At 40.5% G+C, this 21,105-nt stretch overlaps 1 protein-coding gene across 4 annotated transcripts in view; it reads right to left on the reverse strand.

The window, feature by feature from the left end:
• Positions 1-1,470: 1,470 nt before the first annotated feature.
• nsmfb (NMDA receptor synaptonuclear signaling and neuronal migration factor b) overlaps positions 1,471-21,105 on the reverse strand; it is a 68,119-nt gene continuing 48,484 nt past the window's right edge. For all 4 annotated transcript variants that reach the window (XM_040050067.1, XM_040050065.1, XM_040050068.1 and 1 more), the window contains 2 exons: positions 13,302-13,377; positions 1,471-7,535 (listed from right to left, as the gene is read on the reverse strand). In XM_040050067.1, the coding sequence (XP_039906001.1) occupies positions 7,438-7,535; positions 13,302-13,377 (174 nt within the window). In that variant the 3' untranslated portion in view covers positions 1,471-7,437. The remainder of the gene's footprint in view (positions 7,536-13,301; positions 13,378-21,105) is intronic.

Raw genomic sequence — 21,105 nt, forward strand, 5'->3', positions numbered from 1 at the left:
ATAAATGGAAAATGACAAGACAAAGTGTGATAAATGTTAAAGTGTTATTGAAGTATTTCGAGTTTATCTCTCTGAGAACCAGAATTTGATGGCCATCCATCCTCTAGGTACTTGTAATACTTCCATCTACGTGAAAAAAAGAACATTTACCCCACAAAATGAACATTTTTATGCTTCAACTCCATAGGTCCCCATTCATTTGGAACTATCTTGTGAGTACCTCCAGTGAAACTGGAGGTCCAGAAAGTGCAAGTTCTTGAGTAGTTAGAAGTCCCTTGTTAGTGCATCATTGTGACTGTGCTGCTATATTAGATTTAGCATTTACTTCTGCATTACAGAGCCTTACCAACACTCTGTAACTGATACATGTTTGCACAATTTTATGCTAAATATGCTACTGTGGCTATTTCACTGCATGAGTGCTCAGAAGAAAATTTCATGCATTCTGCACACAAAGAGAAAGTTTAATAAGATGGGGACTTTTATCCCAAAGTGCACTGTGGCATCACAACCCAACCTGCATTTTTAGCATGAGAGGATCTTTTTACTTATGAAGCGACACGAAATGTAAACCAGGTAAAATTTCCTGGGGGCCAAAATGACACCACTGAATCAATGATAAGACAAAGACACAAGCTGTGTTTAACTATAGTTTACTTGGGGGAGGAAATGCTGTAGAAACAATACTTTTTCTCACAGGTTATTACCAACATTGTGCAATGCAAAAACATTTCCTTGCTATTAGTTCAGATACAACACATTGCCCTTTAAATAAGAAGCATTCTCTAATGTCTATTCTAAGGAAGAAACCCCAAAGCTCAGGAAAGCTACCCAGATAATAGTTTTAACTTATGCTAGTATCAAAATCACTATATGCAGTAATGTTAATTGCTATCATACCTTTAAGATTTTCTCTATCCATATACATGGATGAAGCTCACTGTAACATTTATAAATCTCACACTCTACTGTGTTGGACTAAAAAATCTATTCCAAAATGTAATGCTCAGTTAAATTATTTAGAAGTTGATCCAAAATGACACAGACATTACATAGACATATTATTTTCAAAACTTCCAGAAATACAATCACAGCCCAACTGGAGATGTCAGGGCAATCAAAGCAGCGTCAATTCATCATCCTCATCACACTCATTCCCAACTGAGCCTTGGAAATCTTCACTGAAACTGGAACAAAGCAGGAGGGAGGGCACAACAATGCTTAATAATAATTTGAGCGATCTTTGCAATTGTCAATATGACACACAGTTTCACGTGGAAAATAACAAGAGAGGAGGCAAAGCTCAAACTCTTGATGTATGTAATTATCCTCTCAAGAAATGGAAATGGCTGCTTCGGTGAACCATCACGAGAAGTCAAACTGCGTGTGGTCATTTCCCCCTGAAATACATCTGCACGTATATGAATACCTGACCTTATTAGAAGAGGCTTAACATCCCAGACATGAGTCATGTTTTAATGCCAGAGTTTTGTCAAAGCTTCCCAAACCGAAGTTTACCAAGGCAGTCGCTGCTCAACTCCTTTAAAAAATATGATGTTTCCTGCTTTCTCCACTGCCAATATGTACAGGTGTTTACTTTTTATCTTAAAGCGACACTGGTCAATATTGCTGATCAATAACATTGTTAATGAAATAATGTATGCTTTGTTTCTGAATTGGGAGGATACTGTAGTAACAAACCCAGTAGCCTATAGATACCTGACACTGAAGCTTCTCTCAGTGATTTTAGATATTTGGAAACAAAATTTCTCCCATTAGATAAAGTATTATCTTCAGAAGTATTTCATGTGACCTTGGTTAGGGGTTTCTCCACTTGCTGATCATATTTAAATGATAGGGACAAACAAAAGTAAACGGGGACAACTGAGAAAGAAAATTGATTACGCCTTCATTTCATAAAAAATTAAAGGCAATTACTACTCCAATCACAAAGCATAATTATTGACTTTCATTGTGTGATTCTGTGATACTGGAGTTTTCGTAGTCTGTGTATGTAACAATGGCCAGTTCAAGATAACTGTGGTTGATATGTAGTCACTGCGTAAACTTTCATATTTTTAAGCACTAAAAATGCCAGAAATGTCTAACCTGCGATTCTGGCAAGCAGCAAACTCATGTAGTCTAACCTTTTTGACCCAATTTACTTAATGGAAGAGTCACTCTGCTTCTTAAAGCAATTATCCTCAAAGCAAAGGTTATTATTTGAATATTTCTCAAAATGACATAATATACTATAACTATCATTTTTCAGTACAGTGCAAGTTTTTGGAACAATGATCTTTTAAAAAAAAAAAAACTTTGCTCAACTCGTCTTAGTAAGTTCAAACCAATCAGCCTAATTGTTTCATGTAAAAGATTTTTGTAGCAGCATTGTAAAATTCTGTTTGGTGTTTCACTGGTAATATTCAAAGATCTGATCTATTATCTCTGATGTCCCACATTACCTGACTTTGCCATGGGAATGAAATGCTTCAGTGTGACTCAAAACCGCTCTAGTCTACAAAGCCTGCGAGTTGTTTTACACTGCTTGGGCTCTTCCTCAATGTTAGCACTGATGCGTTATGTTCCAGCAGGAGAGCTAAGTGTTTTATCGGATCAGAGCCATGGGGAAAATGTTGTGGGCTTGACAGCAGATAATGAATCTCCAGTAAAGTCTCTGTTGTCTTTGTTATCAGAAAACTCATTAGAAATCCATCAAACTTGTGCCAGTTTTTAGTATAAGAGCACGATTAAACACCTCGACTTAAGATGTGGTTACAAGTGTTGAACAGAGGTGTGTAATTACGCTCTGGGCTTTGGCCTTTATTTAAACTCGCAGCAGAGGAGAAAGAAGAGGGTCGTATGAGCAGAACTGGGGCTGCGCTAAATTGCTGCAGAATTTAAAGAAGCCGAGCAGCGAGCACACTGCACGCACTGCAGTGTCTGTTTCTGTCCACAGAATTGTAAGACAGTCATTAAAATCCAAAGGTATCTCGTACAGTACCTCCAACAATGCTCTTGTACATACAAATATACAAATTGAAATACCAATACAGAAATATTCTTACACTGATTACTGCTACAGAATACAAACTGGGAAAGTATTTGATCTTTAAACAAATACATATCTTCATGAAGGAAAGTCATGAATGTACAACGATTTTTAAGATCAGAACCACCTTTAAGCAAAGAGATCACTGGGCACAAAGGACAGGCACGACCTCACATGATTAGTCCAAAACGCTCATAAAGCCTGAACAAAGGGAAAAGAAACATTGAAAGTTGTATAATTGCCTGAGAGTTACACTAACTTACACCAACCTCAACTAACTTTGACGTTAATGTAAACAAGGTGAACAGGCAAAACTAGCCAGACTGTACACGACGGCTGTAAAATACTACTACAATTTAAATACTGAACAGCCGCCTCCTGTTTGAAGTAACAGTTGGCGGTTTGATCAGCAAACACAATCAAAGGCTGATTGAATAACAAAGGAGGAGAGGGATTACCTGTTCTAGAACAGATGACCAGTTTAGCATAATGCACATTTCCACAGCACTAACACACTCAGCACTCAATATTGTGCATTAATGTTAACAACCTGGCGCAGCTTCTAATAAGTTGCAGTTAAGGACTCAAACTAGAGGTCACTTAAAACTGACCTCTTAATAAACATCATATCTTCGCTGACACACCTGGGGGTGGTTTAGGGTTGGGTATTGTTTTAGGCACATTTTTTTCTGTTTAAAGCTTTTCCATTTGAATATTCCAAATAAGAAAATTCTATCAAACAGGGTGGACATTAACGCAAACCCTACCGCTGAGTCCAGCCCTAGATGGGTTGTTCCAAGCATTGATTATACTATGTTTCAGACATGTACAGGAGACATGAGGGCCAAGAAGTCATCCCTGTCGTAATTCTTTCACGTCCCCTTGAAGTCTGCCATCTGGTTGTTGTCCAGTAATGTAAAATCTCCAGTGTCCACAGTCAAAAAAGAGCCAGCCATGCAGACATCTGCATAGACTGGCTCACTGTCTCATGACAAAATCATTTAGACCCAACCTGAGCCTAATAGACTCACTCACATGGAAAGTATAATGAAGTCCTTACACGTAATCCACCAACACCAAACAAAAAAAGAAAACACAAACTGTACAATGAAAATGTACAATATTTTCTACTGAGCATAACATTTATGAAAATTAAAAAGGTAGCAGTAGAGAAAATACCATTAAATATTCCCTAACAAATAAATCCCTGGTTCTCTCTGCATTTGAGGTAATTCGAAGACCCAGATGCCATGTGAGACAGTATGCTGCATGACTTAATGGTGCAAACCAGGAGCAGCCATGGAACTAGAAAGGTATTAGTTTTTCCTTTGATTACACCAAATTATCACAATGCTTGTGACAGAGATTGGGTGATACATGCTTTGTGGAATAAAAGAGTATGTAGCAGCATTGTATCCCTGCCTGTTTAAGTACAGTGTGTCTCAATTCAAATACTTTTTCATTTAGTGCTTTATGTACACTATATAGCTACTTGTTTAGTAAATGGATTTACCAGGTAGGCTTGTTTCAAATCAGAGCTGACCAGTCATGCACTCACCATTAATGGCATTTGCAATACGCAAAACAATTTAACAAAGCTAGTTTCAGTGCCTGAAGAAAAAAAAATCTACCCTTAACAAAAAATAAATAAATAAAAATCTCTTATGGAAGGACTACCAGTTAGCTAGCAGTCTATCTGCTAGCTAACAGTGACCCTTGAGCTTGAGAAATGTTCCACATTTCTAGGTACTCAAGCAGCACTTTGTGGAGCAGTACTTGATATTGAACACAATGTCGAACTCAAATTAATGAGTTTAAATATAGAAGTATGTGATTTAAGACACAGCAAACATAGCAAATGTCATGTTAACAGGTATATGTGGAAGAAGATTGCATTCAATCAAACATGTAAGAGACCTTATCTCTGCAGCTTATACAATACCACTCATAATTATGACCCACTATTCTAAATTTGAGATTTCGGTCCCATGAACACAAAAACTCTCACAATAACAGTTAAATAAGAGGGACATATTTTAAGCTGTTTGGTAGTTAAATGTAGTAAATAAAATAGATTTCAGAGGTCTTTTGTAATTTCTACCTATCAAGACTGCTTCATGAAAACTAATTCCAGGTCAGCTGACATGGATGGCCCAAGAAGCTGCAACAAAGCTTGGAATTTGTGGAAAAATAAGCAGTGAACTATGTTTACAATGCAGACAGGACACAGTATAAGAGACTAGTAAACATATCATGAACAACACACCTTGTGTTACTTTAAAAATATCACAACTCATCCCAAATCCAAACACTAATTTTCATTCTGCGAGCAAACTGCACAGAAGAAACAAGAAACAAAGCGCTTTTTCTCAGCTTGCGCTGCGGATAAGAAAGAGTGCTTTGGTCTGAGGGTGCAGAAGGGAGGAAAAAGTTATTATATAACAGAGGACATGACCACATCAGCACAAGTTTGAGATGAGACAATGTAAATATCACTCATCCTGTCCATTTTTACTCATATTCAATACTCATATTCAATACCAGTACATGTATTTCTAAACAGCACAGTTCCCCAAAACTTTTATTATTATTGTAAACTAAGTGTGCAATGATCAGCTATATGGCATTATTGTATTTGTTGATCTACACAACACTAAGCCCCTGAGTGGAGCTTAATATTCCTACAGATGATGTCATTTAGCTTGGATGACACATTTTTTGAAAGAAAGAAAAGAAAAAACAGTACCACAAAACTTTGTGTCACACAAAGTTTAAATTTAGAATTCAGACATTTGTCATTCCAAGAGGAGCTCAAGAAAAAAAGCAGTCATGTTGCATTGTGGGAAATGTAGGATCTTGCGAATGGAACAAGAAGAATGAAGATGAAGCTATCTCAGCCTCTGCTGCTTCAGCTTGAACCATTTGTCAGTCTGACTGAAACGCCCCAACTGTAGGGCAGCAAAACACAAAATCACACCTGTGCATCTTTAAAATCTTGCTACAGCAAAACATTTTACAGTGGACTGTAATGCTGGAAATAAGCATGGCAAAGACAGCGTTTGGGACACATTGTTGCTGTTATATGATTAAGATTAAGAGTATGTTGAGATGGAAACAACAAGCTGGTGGTGAGGGGAAACAAAAATAAGTCAAAGGATCGCATCGCCCCTACCACTCCACTGGATGTCCAAGCTAAATAAAGAATGAAAGTTCTCCAAAAATGTGAAAAACTGTTGGAATGAACTAAATATGCACTATATTACACTCACTGTAAAGAGTCTGATGTCAGCCTCCAACTGAAACCTCTTTAGAGGCTAGCTATGCAAGAAGGGTTTGAATGCACATGTGCAATACAAACACTGCAAAAGGCTTTGAACCCACAAACCAATAGCTCAAGAAAAATCAGCTAGCAGTGGCTCAGTGGGCTAAAACATAATGCTGTAATGTTATGAAAAATATGCATGGATGCATCTGTCTGTTTGGCTACAGCTGACTCAAAAGGCGAGATGAAAATGGAGAAAAGCTCCGCTCATCCCTGATGTTCCACTGAAGATGACTCTGTGTGGAGTATGAAGGCCTTTGATTCTGATCTACAGTATGTTGTACAGGTGAGTACAATTCTTAGTAGAAAACAAAAGAATTTGACCTGAGTTATTACAACAGTCTGTAAGAAACACTATTACATTTATATGAAGGTTTAAAAAAAGACTGCAGTAAATAGACAACTCTAATTCTTAATAAGACTAATCACATGTCCAGATTATCACATGACAGCATGGTGAGAGATGCTGAAAATGTATTCTCTAATGCTCTAGCAAGCACTTGTTTATTTACATATAAGCTCTAATTCCTTTGTAAATAGCTTATAAATCCATACTTATAAGCCTCCTAACAAGAGTAGATAGGTTGGCTAAAGGTGGGACAAGAAAAAAACATCCTCAAATCTCAGACAGAGATTCTCCACTGTCACTCTTGTATCTAATAGTCTCTCTGAACTCAGAAATCTAAGTGTAGTTGGCGTTTCTGACACATTTAGGCTAGGATGATGAGTCACTTGCTTCTCCAACTCACTCTTGTCCCCCTTCTTTCTCTTTTCTAGGGTTAGGCAGAGGCAGAAAGTGAAAATAGGTGCAGGTGAGAAAGCACACCGCCGGCTGAATCTACAGGGCCACACCCCGTCGCTTCAGAAGGGCTTACAAAAACAGACCCAACTGCTGCTGCCTCCACTGCTGCTCCAGCTTCTAGCTGCGCACACAGAGCCGGTCTAGGAACCTCTCTGGAGAGGAGAGGAGCCCCCCCACTTCAACCAAATGCCTTGACACCATACAAAGGTAGGCTCAGATTCGCAATAACTGGCCGACAAGCCAACAGAAAACTTGGTGGTGTCACAAGAGGTCGTCGTAGTCCAGTAGCTTGGAGTGCTGGCGGCTTTTCCACAGGCGAAACAAGCGGAAGTCAAAATACATTTCGATCATCTCTTTGCCTGCAGCCAGAGGAAAACAAAAAGAAGCCTTGGTTAGAAACACACGGACACACACACACACACACACACACACACACACACACACACACACACACACACACACACACACACACACACTATACTGGCAAAATCACCCGAACTCATCCAGCATCACCCCTACAATTCAGGTATGTTACATCATCCTTTGCCTGCTACATTATTTGTTACTCTGGGGACTACATAAGTGTTTTTGTGCACACTGCAGGTCATTCACCTCAAATAATGAGCACATCACGAAGAGTGCATTTGTGTTCAGGTGTTTCAGTTTATCTGGCCTGACCTGTGCAGCTGTTGGCATCCATCCAAAGAGAGATTAAGCATGCTTAGAAAATGCAGAGTGTGTAAATAGCAAATTACTCTTAACTCTTAAAAATGTTTTGGAGGCATCATTTGCTGGGTGGTTTTACCTGACTCACATTTATCTTGGCCATACTGGCCTGAATATAAGGCAAGCTTTAGGCTTGTGTGACAGTAATTCCATACCATATAACTGAAGATGAGTTACATTGTGTTTGTATATGTAGAAAATATATGGGTTGCGTGCTTTCAGCTTTCAATATTTGGCTCAGTCTCATCTTTATTGGTGTGACTGAAACCATGTTTCTTTGAAGCATACCACCCACCTAAACACTACTGCAGACTGAGTCACCACCCCCACCCTCCACCTTTTGAATGCCAACAAAGGCTTGAGGGGCAGTGCACAATCTAATGTCCCCGTCGTCATAATAACTTTGGTCCAGGATCAACAATGCAACTGACCACTGACGTGGCCTGAGCAATTGGTTAGCATTAGGAATGAAATTAGCTAATCCTATTAAAAACTGTCACTAGCAAACATCATGAGCAATCTAAATCTAAATATTTACTATACTGTATAAATGAATGAAGAAAACACCTGAAATGTGTTCCAGAAGAAAGTTTTATATAAACAGGGCATGTGTTCTTTTTTCCCCCATATTGCAAACAAATGACTGATCAATTGCAATGTTGATCCTGGACCAACATTATTATGATGATGCAGAAACAACACCAACGGGCATATCAGACACACCCTAGCAGTAGCTAACTTCCCCTCTTCACCCAGAGAGTTGATGAAAAACTATTTAGAACTTTTTTTCAAAGGTTTAGAAGGTTCAGGGAGCATGGCAAACTCCCCACATCCCAAACCAATCAGGCATCTATAGAATGTGCCACACCAAGCGTCAACATGCAACCCCCAGGATGCAGAGCATCTGCTACCAAAGTCCCAGTGCCAGATACCACAGAACCCCTACAGATGTCCTGTATCCATGCTTTGACAGGTCAGAGAAAGACCTACATGAAATTAGTGAAATTTATGATGACTGAATTTGGATGTTAGTTTTTGTAGGTCTAGATATTTAGTAGCAATTCAGGCAACTCTCAGCATAAGCACACATCAGCTGATGGCTCATCCAGTCAGAATCCAATCCCAGTCTAAATTTCTTGTTGAGATTAACCTGCACATGGCTGCATTGGATCTTCAACTCACTTTGCAACGGAGTGCCACCGCCAGTTTAACATATATGGAATCTGAGGTAAACTTTCATAATAGGATGAATGTTTTTTCCCAAAATTTGTTCAAAAAGGTGATTCATCTCACGCTCAGATTATCCACACAGTGTTGTGCACATAAAGGTAGATGAAAACATGCCTAATGAATGTGAAAGTATGAACAACGGACACGCCATGTAATTAGCTGAAATCACTGTGATTATGGAAGAAGCAAAATATGGGTCAGAGTTGGGGCCACTGGCTGTGTGTGGTGGTATAATCTGTCACTGTTCCAGTAATATTACAACCAAATGGAGTTGAAGGACTATTTTAATGCTTACGGAAATATCAGTTTCAAGTCCAGCTAGAAAAAATATTAATTATTATTTAGAAAATGTAAAAAAAAAAAAAATCAGACCAGAGGGGAAATGAAAAGGTATGAAACACGTTGCTGTCATTTCACTGGTACTGTAGTCTTAGATGTTGGAACAGATGTGTTGTGCTGCTACTGTTAGTTCAAACTGAGGTTTAACAACTTTACACAGGATAAGTTGGTGTTTGATGTCAGACTTTGTAAAACTGAAGAGTTTCCACATCACTTAAGAAACATGCTTTTTTGGTCTCAGCAGCTGTTGGGAGTGTGTATGTGTGTTTGACTGGCAAAGCTAACAACAGCAGCTCAGGCTGATGTCGTGACTCTCACTGCTGTTGCTGCTGTTATTGTTAGAAAGATGAAGCATTGATGAGGAGGAGGCATTTTTTACATGGTGCAAAATCAAAAATTTAAATGAGCCTTTGAAATGTCGATAGTGCACTCAGCATGTTGAATTCTCTTATCTGCACTTGGAGATACAGTGGGGCAAAAAAGTATTTAGTCAGCCACCGATTGTGCAAGTTCCCCCACTTAAAATGATGACAGAGGTCAGTAATTTGCACCAGAGGTACATTTCAACTGTGAGAGACAGAATGTGAAAAAAAAATCCATGAATTCACATGGTAGGATTTGTAAAGAATTTATTTGTAAATTAGGGTGGAAAATAAGTATTTGGTCACCTCAAACAAGGAAAATCTCTGGCTCTCACAGACCTGTAACGTCTTCTGTAAGAAGCTTTTCTGTCCCCCACTCGTTACCTGTATGAATGGCACCTGTTTGAACTCATCATCTGTATAAAAGACACCTGTCCACAGCCTCAAACAGTCAGACTCCAAACTCCGCCATGGCCAAGACCAAAGAGCTTTCGAAGGACACCAGGAAAAGTATTGTAGACCTGCACCAGACTGGGAAGAGTGAATCTACAATAGGCAAGCAGCTTGGTGTGAGAAAATTAACTGTGGGAGCAATCATCAGAAAATGGAAGACATACAAGACCACTGATAATCTCCCTCGATCTGGGGCTCCACGCAAGATCTCATCCCGTGGGGTCAAAATGATCATGAGAACGGTGAGCAAAGATCCCAGAACCACACGGGGGGACCTGGTGAATGACCTGCAGAGAGCTGGGACCAAAGTAACAAAGGTCACCATCAGTAACACACTACAACGGCAGGGAATCAAATCCCGCAGTGCCAGACGTGTTCCGCTGCTGAAGCCAGTGCATGTCCAGGCCCGTCTGAAGTTTGCCAGAGAGCACATGGATGATACAGCAGAGGATTGGGAGAATGTCATGTGGTCAGATGAAACCAAAGTAGAACTTTTTGGTATAAACTCAACTTGTCGTGTTTGGAGGAAGAAGAATACTGAGTTGCATCCCAAGAACACCATACCTACTGTGAAGCATGGGGGTGGAAACATCATGCTATGGGGCTGTTTTTCTGCCAAGGGGACAGGACGACTGATCCGTGTTAAGGACAGAATGAATGGGGCCATGTATCGTGAGATTTTGAGCCAAAACCTCCTTCCATCAGTGAGAACTTTGAAGATGAAACGAGGCTGGGTCTTCCAACATGACAATGATCCAAAACACACCGCCCGGGCAACAAAGGAGTGGCTCCGTAAGAAGCATTTGAAAGTCCTGGAGTGGCCTAGCCAGTCTCCAGACCTCAACCCCATAGAAAATCTGTGGCGGGAGTTGAAAGTCCGTGTTGCTCGGCGACAGCCCCAAAACATCACTGCTCTCGAGAAGATCTGCATGGAGGAATGGGCCAAAATACCAGCTACTGTGTGTGCAAACCTGGTAAAGACCTATAGTAAACGTTTGACCTCTGTTATTGCCAACAAAGGTTATGTTACAAAGTATTGAGTTGTATTTTTGTTATTGACCAAATACTTATTTTCCACCCTGATTTACGAATAAATTCTTCACAAATCCTACCATGTGAATTCATGGATTTTTTTTTTCACATTCTGTCTCTCACAGTTGAAGTGTACCTCTGGTGCAAATTACTGACCTCTGTCATCATTTTAAGTGGGGGAACTTGCACAATCGGTGGCTGACTAAATACTTTTTTGCCCCACTGTAAGTCACAGAACTGGATTGGCTGCTTGCAGGTCTGACTATGTGGTTAAATACTTTGATTTTTCTTTCAGTTGAACAGTGCTTTGAAGTTAAAGGGAATGCATTCATATTTCAGCCTTTTAACATCCACCAGGTCACTAGCAAACAGTCTAAGGTTAGGAGTAGCTTTAGGGTTGGGTTTTTATTTAATCACATGCTAAAAGGCAGTTTTTCAGAAACTAGACGTTACCTTTCAGTGAAAGATCGATACATTGCTTTTACATTACAGTCTATTTGTCATAAACCTTATTATATGGGTAATCCAAATAGGTGAAAATTATATAAAAGGGTTGGACACGAACTTAACCCAAACTCTACCCCCAACATTTGATGGCTCATAGAAAGTGAAAGCTGAGTGCAATGAGGTTTTTTATGAGAAACAGTGGGAGATCAATATATTACATAAAATGACTGGTTGGAATAAACAAACAAACGACATAACAAGGACCAAAGCTGACTATATACTGTCTACTAGTCACAAAAAGTAAAGCTTAAGCAGCTATTGTAAGGAACATGGTGCCGCAGGTTGGTTTTCTTCCTCTCTTCCATTTTTTGAGTCACCAGTTGCCTCTAGTTGCTGTTGACCTCTTGAAAGTAAAATGGATAAGACGTTCTTTTCTCAGAGGATAAAATCGCTCCCCTCATATACAGGGATTTTATATTCATGTTTTTATTTTATGGGGCGATCGTGGCTCAAGAGATAGCAGTTCGTCTTGAAGGTTGCCAGTTTGCGCCCTGGCTCTCACAGTCTCGGTTGTTGTGTCCTGGGCAAGACACTTCACCTGTTGCCTACTGGTGGTGGTTAGAGGGCCCGGTGGCGCCAGTGTCCGGCAGCCTCGCCTCTGTCAGTGTGCCCCAGGGCAGCTGTGGCTACAAAGTAGCTTGCCATCACCAGTGTGTGAATGGTTGGATGACTGAATGTAGTGTAAAGCGCTTTGGGGTCCATTGGGACTAAGTAAAGTGCTATGCAAATACAGGCCATTTACCATTTATGGAATTCATATTTTTTCATCAATGACCTAGAAAGCATGAGTGCTTCACTGTGCTCAAGGCAATATATGTGCACTTAGCCAACTATTCAATATGCAGAATGCAATCTACACTGCATACGTTGACCTTAAAATGTGTATAATAAACTCTAACGTGGATGCCAAGTTTCATCTTCTGGCCGTCATCAGGTTCCAGAGATGATCTCTGGCTTGCTGGATTATCTTGTAAATTGTTTTCTTTCGACAGCAAGTGCTTCATGCTTTATCACATAGCTGCATTTTCTATGTATGTGGAGAAAAAGAGACAAAAGTGGTGATGGAGCAGAGTGTGGTGGGTCAGCGGAGGATGGGAAAAAGCACAGCTGGGATAATTATGTTTTAATAGGAAAATAATTAGCGTGGCATCCATAGATGTCAGGGAAATGATTGATGAGGTATCTGTTAAAAGCTCAGAAGAGTTCGCAAGTCTTTGTTTGCTCATATTCCCTAACAAGCTTTCTTTATAGCTAAGCAGCTTCCTGGCATTGACTAATACCCACTATTAACATTCAGAAAGACTACCACTGAGGATGGTAGCATTAAATCAATACAAACACTGTACATGTGTTTTTTTAGTGTGTGTGCACGTTGTGGTTCTGCATCATAGGTCGAATCAGTGGGTTATCTGCAGCAAAACGTTATTACCAGAGCTTAAATCAAACCGTTTACAGATGAGCATGTTTTACTCTCACCCTGTGCCGACAGCTCTAGTGGAGACTTAAATTCAACGGAGGTGGGTCTCATCAACCTCTTCAGAGTCTGAATAAGCTGCAGGGAAGAAAGGAGAAAGAGTTAGAGACAGAGAGAACGCTCTGTTCCAAATGCCACCAGCATTGTGAGATGAAAACAAACAAAGCAGTGGTAATGCGGTAGATAGCACTGTGTGCAGAGAGCTGGAGCAGACCCTGCAGCACTTCTGTTCAGCCGGGTGTATGCAAAAAAGGTCAATGTGCCACTTGCAGCACAGTAGCTGTAGTGAAGACAAACCCACTTAAACTCACTGTAGCTGCTTTTGAATGCTGAGCCAGACCTTTTGGTACAAGCCTATCATGTGACTTAACTAAGTCACATGATAGGGTGGGGCAAGGTCTCACAATGGTTTCACCCCAAACCTCTGCTGATAGTGACCCACAGACTTTTTCATACCTTGGCTCATGTGATGTGGTACATGATCAATAGTGGGTCAACAACCCTGATAAGGGAAAACTCCCAGTAGGACTTAAATACCTGGGACTTGCCATCAATTGGTTTTAAAACTATAGAAGCTTCTTGGATGAGAGGTGAAACGTCCAGATGATTTTTCTTTCCAAGCTCCTAAGATCACCATGACCTGAATGACTGAGAACCTACACAGACAGTTATCAAATTAATTTGTTTATATTTTTTTTAATGAAATTATGTATTTTGAATTTTTTATTAGTTGCCATTTTCTTCCTTTTGAGTCAATTAACTAAAGTACTGTGCAGCTTAAATAAGCACTACTCAAGTATAATGTGCTTGTTTTCAGTTTTTAATGCATCACCATGATGTGTGTGATAGAAAAAAGCTCATGTGTAAGGTTAATAGGAAAGATCTGTAATCACTAATTCTTCCATTCTGTTCTTCACAACACTCCTGCTTTCCCACAATGTCAAACTCAATACAGTCGTCATTACTTAGGCCCAGTCATTTTCTCGAGTTAGTCTCTATTCCACTTGCTTTACATCTCAGTACTTGTGTCATCCTACCTTCCAGACTCATTTATGTGACCCACCTCGTGTCAATCTCAACATTATTCTAACCAGACAGAGATTCTTATCCAAGTCAACATCAGTGGGTCATGCCCTACTTCTTACTATTGTTGGACTCAGCTCTTCTGTGTAGTTTCATTGTAGTCTGATGAGCAGCTAGATTATAAATGATCTCTCCTTACTGGAGTGGGAATAACCTGTGCCTACTATGAATACAATCAAAGATACTAACCATGCATGTAAATGTTGCTGAACTGCAGAGGTCCTTCAGTGACAGACTGCTGCATCCTAGATGCATGAAGGAGCGTTTCCGCAGGTCCTTCCTCCCTGCAGCTGTCAGACTGTACAATCAGAACTGCTCCCAAGATGTTTACATCTGCGCTGTAACTGCAATAAGTTAATTAACCGATTCGCACTACAACCTGCTTTGCCTCTTATCTGTAGTTATTTTTATTTAATTTAATAACTGTACAGTACTCTCTGTATATAGTAACCACTGTCCTTAATGTAAATATGTAAGAGAAATTGTGTATGTTTCTGTTCCGTGTCCTGTGTACTGTTTGTTTGTATATGTGTCTTTTTGGCTGCTGTTACAACCAAATTTCCCCTTGTGGGACAATTAAAAGATTATTCTATTCTATTCTATTCTATTCTATTCTATTCTATTCTAAGTACTATAAAAAAGACAAGGAATCTAAAGACCAAGCAAGTATGTTTAGGACAAAGCCACAAGGACCATAGTGGGCACATCTAGAAAGTCGTTGATTTTCAGTATGAAAGCTTCTAGATGTTCTAAAATATTGTGGATGTTGTCATATTAAGGTTTTCTGTGTTTTTATGTATGTATCAATTTAAAGAAGCTTATTTACAGTGTTGCATGACAAGTGACCAGTGAATGCTGAATTTATTGCAGCGCTCTAATGAAGGTGGAGCCAGAAGTTCACACATTCAACGAGTTTCAGGGCCTATTTGATCACATGTAGCCTTAAAGTACAAGACTGAAGAGAGAAAAGATGCTCTTTAGAGTGCAGGTTAGTGCAATGATATATATATATATATATATTAGGGGTGCAACGATATTCGTATCGATATTGAACCGTTCGATACAGTGCTTTCGGTTCGGTAGGCATATGTATCGAACAATACAACATTTGTAATTTATTTTATCAACTTTCCTTCTGACGATGCTGTCTGTGTTGAGCGCTCAGTGAATCTGCGTTCGACTACTCCGCCTAGGCTGCACTGTCGAGCGCAGATCCACTGAGCGCTCAACACAGACAGCATAGTCAGAAGGAAGAGCGCAGGGCAAGCTAGCAAGACAGAAGTTAAGCTCTCCTTGCAACATGGACCTCCCCCACTCTCATTCAGATCTGGCGTTTGGAATTATTTTGGTTTTCATGTGACGTATGACCCTGAAGGTAAGCGAGTCATGGACTAAAGTAAAACAGTATGTTGGATGTGCCATGCAATGCTCAATTACATTGGTGTGAACTAGTGTGTTAGCGCAGTTAGCTCGTTAACGTGTTGGCCGTCTAGCCCCATGCACGGGGCGATCGGCGGTAGCTCGTTAACGGAGATTTGCCGTGTTGTGGCGTTAAGGTCATTTCAACGAGATCAACCTGAAAGCACTAGTGGGAACACAACGAATATGACTGCACATTTATGCCGACATCATCCTAGTGCAAAGACAAAACAACAAGCATGCTACTAACTTTAGCCGAGTCATTTAGACAGCTGTTAGCACATGATTCTCCTTATGCTGCTGAGAATATAGCCCAGAAGAAGCGGATAGTATAGCTTTTATTTTGGAAAGAGCCATTTCTCTGTAATAAACTCTCTTTTCCAAAGATGAGTGATTCCTCAATCAGATACAGGGCTTGCAATATTGCTAGCCCGATGTCCTGGAGCTAGCGATTTTTTCAGTCGGGCTACCAAAATCTATCTCTTCCCTGCCCGTCGGGCTATTGTAGGAAGGAAAAATATATGTCAATGCTTTTGCATTCTTTCAGAAATGTAGCTGGGTAATTATGTCATTGGCATCGGTGAGCCACTGTCAATATGTGACATATTGAAATCGCGTTTGAATTTGCGCTTGTTTTTTTGCTTTCACTTTGCAATCGTGCGAACTGTGTATAGAGAGCGACAGCACTGATCTGTGAGTGATGATCATTTGTGCACCAATTCCTCTGACATCATCTTATTAATCGTTAGCTTACTATGCAAACATGACAAGTGAAATCTCCCGCAGCAAGCTTAAACATGTGAGAGGTTGATCGCGCAGAGAATCGCTGAGCTTATGTGAGTGCGTGTGTAAAACCAGCAGGATATATATTTTAGTTCTGCTGAGCCAAATAAGACAGGTCAGGGTGAAGAAGTGACAGCCAAAGAAAAGCTTACCACAAAACGGAGAAGTTATGACAAATCAGACTATAAGGCAAAAAGAAAGTGCAGCTTTATGGTTTCATGGACAAAATAATTTCTGTGGCTGCAATATGACGAGCTAAATAACCAGGGCTGCACATAAGCGGTCCGCAGGTGCGCATTCGCTGTCAAAATAAAAAACACGCACAAGGGTTAGGGTTAAATTTAAAAACTTAACCCTCATTGCACCCCTAATATATATATATATATTAGGGGTGCACCCCTAATATATATATATATATATTAGGGGTGCAACGATACACAAAATTCACGGTTCGGTTCGGTTCGATACTTTGGTGTCACGGTTCGATATTTTTTCAATACAAAAAAATGTTCATGCATTTTTAATTTGTCATTTATTAAAATTATAAATATATATTTTAACTCAAAAGTACAGTTTTTAAATTTAACCCTAACCCTTGTGCGTGTTTTTTATTTTGACAGCGAATGCGCACCTGCGGACCGCTTATGTGCAGCCCTGGTTATTTAGCTCATCATATTGCAGCCACAGAAATTCTTTTGTCCATGAAACCATAAAGCTGCACTTTCTTTTTGCCTTATAGTCTGATTTGTCATAACTTCTCCGTTTTGTGGTAAGCTTTTCTTTGGCTGTCACTTCTTCACCCTGACCTTTCTTATTTGGCTCAGCAGAACTGAAATGCTTTTACACGCTCACTCACATAAGCTCAGCGATTCTCTGCGCGATCAACCTCTCACATGTTTAAGCTTGCTGCGGGAGATTTCACTTGTCATGTTTGCATAGTAAGCTAACGATTAATAAGACGATGTCAGAGGAATTGGTGCACAAATTATCATCACTCACAGATCAGTGCTGTCGCTCTCTATACACAGTTCGCACGATTGCAAAGTGAAAGCAAAAAAACAAGCGCAAATTCAAACGCGACTTCAATATGTCACATATTGACAGTGGCTCACCGATGCCAATGACATAATTACCCAGCTACATTTCTGAAAGAATGCAAAAGCATTGACATATATTTTTCCTACAATAGCCCGACGGGCAGGGAAGAGATAGATTTTGGTAGCCCGACTGGAAAAATCGCTAGCTCCGGGACGTCGGGCTAGCGATATTGCGAGCCCTGTATCTGATTGAGGAATCACTCATCTTTGGAAAAGAGAGTTTATTACAGAGAAATGGCTCTTTCCAAAATAAAAGCTATACTATCCGCTTCTTCTGGGCTATATTCTCAGCAGCATAAGGAGAATCATGTGCTAACAGCTGTCTAAATGACTCGGCTAAAGTTAGTAGCATGCTTGCTTTTTTTGTCTGCTTCCACTTGTCTTTGCACTAGGATGATGTCGCTGTAAATGTGCAGTCATATTCGTTGTGTTCCCACTAGTGCTTTCAGGTTAATCTCGTTGAAATGACCTTAACGCCACAACACGGCAAATCTCCGTTAACGAGCTACTGCCGATCGCCCCGTGCATGGGGCTAGACGGCAAACACGTTAACGAGCTAACTGCGCTAACACACTAGTTCCCACCCATGTAATTGAGCATTGCATGGCACATCCAACATACTGTTTTACTTTAGTCCATGACTCGCTTACCTTCAGGGTCATACATCACATGAAAACCAAAATAATTCCAAACGCCAGATCTGAATGTTGCAAGTAGAGCTTAACTTCTGTCTCGCTAGCTTGCCCTGCTCTCTTCCTTCTGACTATGCTGTCTGTGTTGAGCGCTCAGTGGATCTGCGCTCGACAGTGCAGCCTAGGCGGAGTAGTCGAACACAGATTCACTGAGCGCTCAACACAGACAGCATCGTCAGAAGGAAAATTGATAAAATAAATTACAAATGTTGTATTGTTCGATACATATGCGTACCGAACCGAAAGCACTGTATCGAACGGTTCAATATCGATGCGAATATTGTTGCACCCCTAATATATATATATCTATACATATATGTGTGTGTGTGTGTATATATAGCCCCTTCCCGGCGGAAGGGGCTACATGAATAGGATGAGGGACCTATGGATTCTTCGATACCCAACATCCACAATGACAGCGAAACAACTAGTAGCTCAGTGTTCCAACATTCGGAAGGAACACGAGAAGCTGGAGAAATACCAAGGGCTCAGAGAAGAGCTCGAGAGGGTGTGGAGGGTGAAGGTAACGGTGGTCCCCGTGGTAATCGGAGCACTAGGTGCGGTGACTCCCAAGCTAGGCGAGTGGCTCCAGCAGATCCCGGGAATAACATCGGAGATCTCTGTTCAGAAGAGCGCAGTCCTGGGAACAGCTAAGATACTGCGCAGGACCCTCAAGCTCCCAGGCCTCTGGTAGAGGACCCGAGCTTGAAGGATAAAACCGCCCGCAGGGGCGTGCTGGGTGTTTTTTTTTTTTTTATAAACTATTCTACCACCGTGTCGCCCAAAGGATCTACAGTATACCCAGCTGTGTCCTGTTTCAGTTGTGACAGTCTTCAGAAGCTGTAGCCTACAAAGGTGTCGCTGGCAAAGCCTGTGCTACCAGCCTAAATAAGACTAGTCCACAGTGAATTCACCACAGGATTTTCACTACCTCCCACAACCCTCAAAGACATTTGCTGTTTGAGCTTGTTTTGGAGAATGCCGCAGCTTCTGCTGGCAGTAACTGAGAAGCCCCTGAAAAACTTTCATAGTGGGATTTGATAGATGACAGGTCCTGAAATGGGGCAGCATATGTGTACTCTCAAGTCGAGTAGTGTGCACAAAGATTTCCGTTGGATGAAAGACAGACATAACTGCTGTATCATATCTCTATATGTGGATTTGTGCATCTTGATTCTGGTACCACTTGATACTTCAATATTACAATAATTGTTTTGTTTTGTTTCTTTTGACCAGCAAAAAGAAAATACATTGAAAAAATTATCAAGACACTGTTTTGGTATGGTGAAACAATGTCTTACAACAAGAAGTTTACTGGTTCAAATCCTGTGGTTGATGGGATGTTTCTCTGTGAAGTCTCTTTGGTTTTAATCCAAGTATTGTTGCTTCTTTCCACAGTCCAGAGACATGCATGTTTGGTAAACAGGAAATGCTAAACAGTCCATGACTAAATAATTTGCTTGTACGACGCTGTTAAATCTTGCTTATAGTCTCAATTACTATAAGATCAATAAGTCTATAAAACTGTATAATACGACTTCATTTGACAGACCAGTTACAAACTACTATCCAAGCTGAGATGAAGTTGTGTTAAAAGTTTGTGATGAAAAACTCAAGAACAGTGATAGGTCTGTCTGGTAATAATGCAACACAGTATACTGATTAGAGACCAATGATGATGTTGTAGATGATTGTAGAAATTCTGAAAGTCTGAGAGCCAAGAGTGTGGAGTACTAATGCAAACAAATAAAGGAGTGAAACCCAGAGCAGAGCAGCCAAATTAGGTGGGCTTCAGGCCAAAGGAGCAGATCTGAGAAATGGTGCAGACTGAATCGTAATTTATGGTTCAGCAAATGTGTCTGTCTGCATACACATTAGGAGTAGAGGACCTATGTGTCTGTCAAATTGGGAAGGAAGGTATCCCACTCCTCGTGAACAGCAGAGTTCACAGAGAACGGGAGAAAACCTTCAAAAACAAAGCATGAAACATACAGCCAGAAGTTGCAGTGAACACTTTTCATTGTTTTTTACCACTTTGTTTCACTTCAGCTCTTTGTATGTTATACCTTTGCTCTTCTCCCCAGCAAGGCTGAAGAACCAACAACAGCACAAGCACAAGTAGCCCACATACTGGTTGAATCACATACTTTGTGCAAGTAGAAAGAATAGAATAGAAAATTTAATAGAAATATCCCTTATCATCCCTCATTTTGGTAAATTCAAATGTTGCAGCAGCAAAGTGACAGATTCATACAAAAGAAATAAGAGGCTGTACAGTACGAAAGGGCACTGTTCACTGGTGTTGGTGTGGTGGCTCTGCACCTGCGTAAATCCATTGCCAGCTCCTTGGTTTTCCCTGCATTGATCAGGAAATGGTTCCGCTGGCACCAGTCCACAAAGTCCTGAATCCACTGTCTGCACTCTGAGTCATCCTCACCTGTAATGAGGCCAACTATGGCAGGATTATCAGAGGACTTTTGTAGTGTAGATGGCAGCCTGGATAGTTGATGGAGAAGTCTGCAGTGTAGAGGGTGAACAGTAACAATGCCAGCACAGTTCCCTGCAGGGCCAGCCCTTTGACCTCACATACTGTGGGCAGCCAGTGAGGTAGTCCAGCATCCACTGTGACAGATGGAGGTCCACTCCTGACAGCTCTAGCTTGTCCCTCAAATGTCCAGGCTGAATGATGTTAAAAGCACTGGAGAAATTAAAGAACATTATCTTCACAGTGC

Source organism: Simochromis diagramma, unplaced genomic scaffold (assembly GCF_900408965.1).
Source record: "Simochromis diagramma unplaced genomic scaffold, fSimDia1.1 OVJJ01000159.1, whole genome shotgun sequence".
In the NCBI taxonomy this organism is placed as follows: Eukaryota; Metazoa; Chordata; class Actinopteri; order Cichliformes; family Cichlidae; genus Simochromis; species Simochromis diagramma.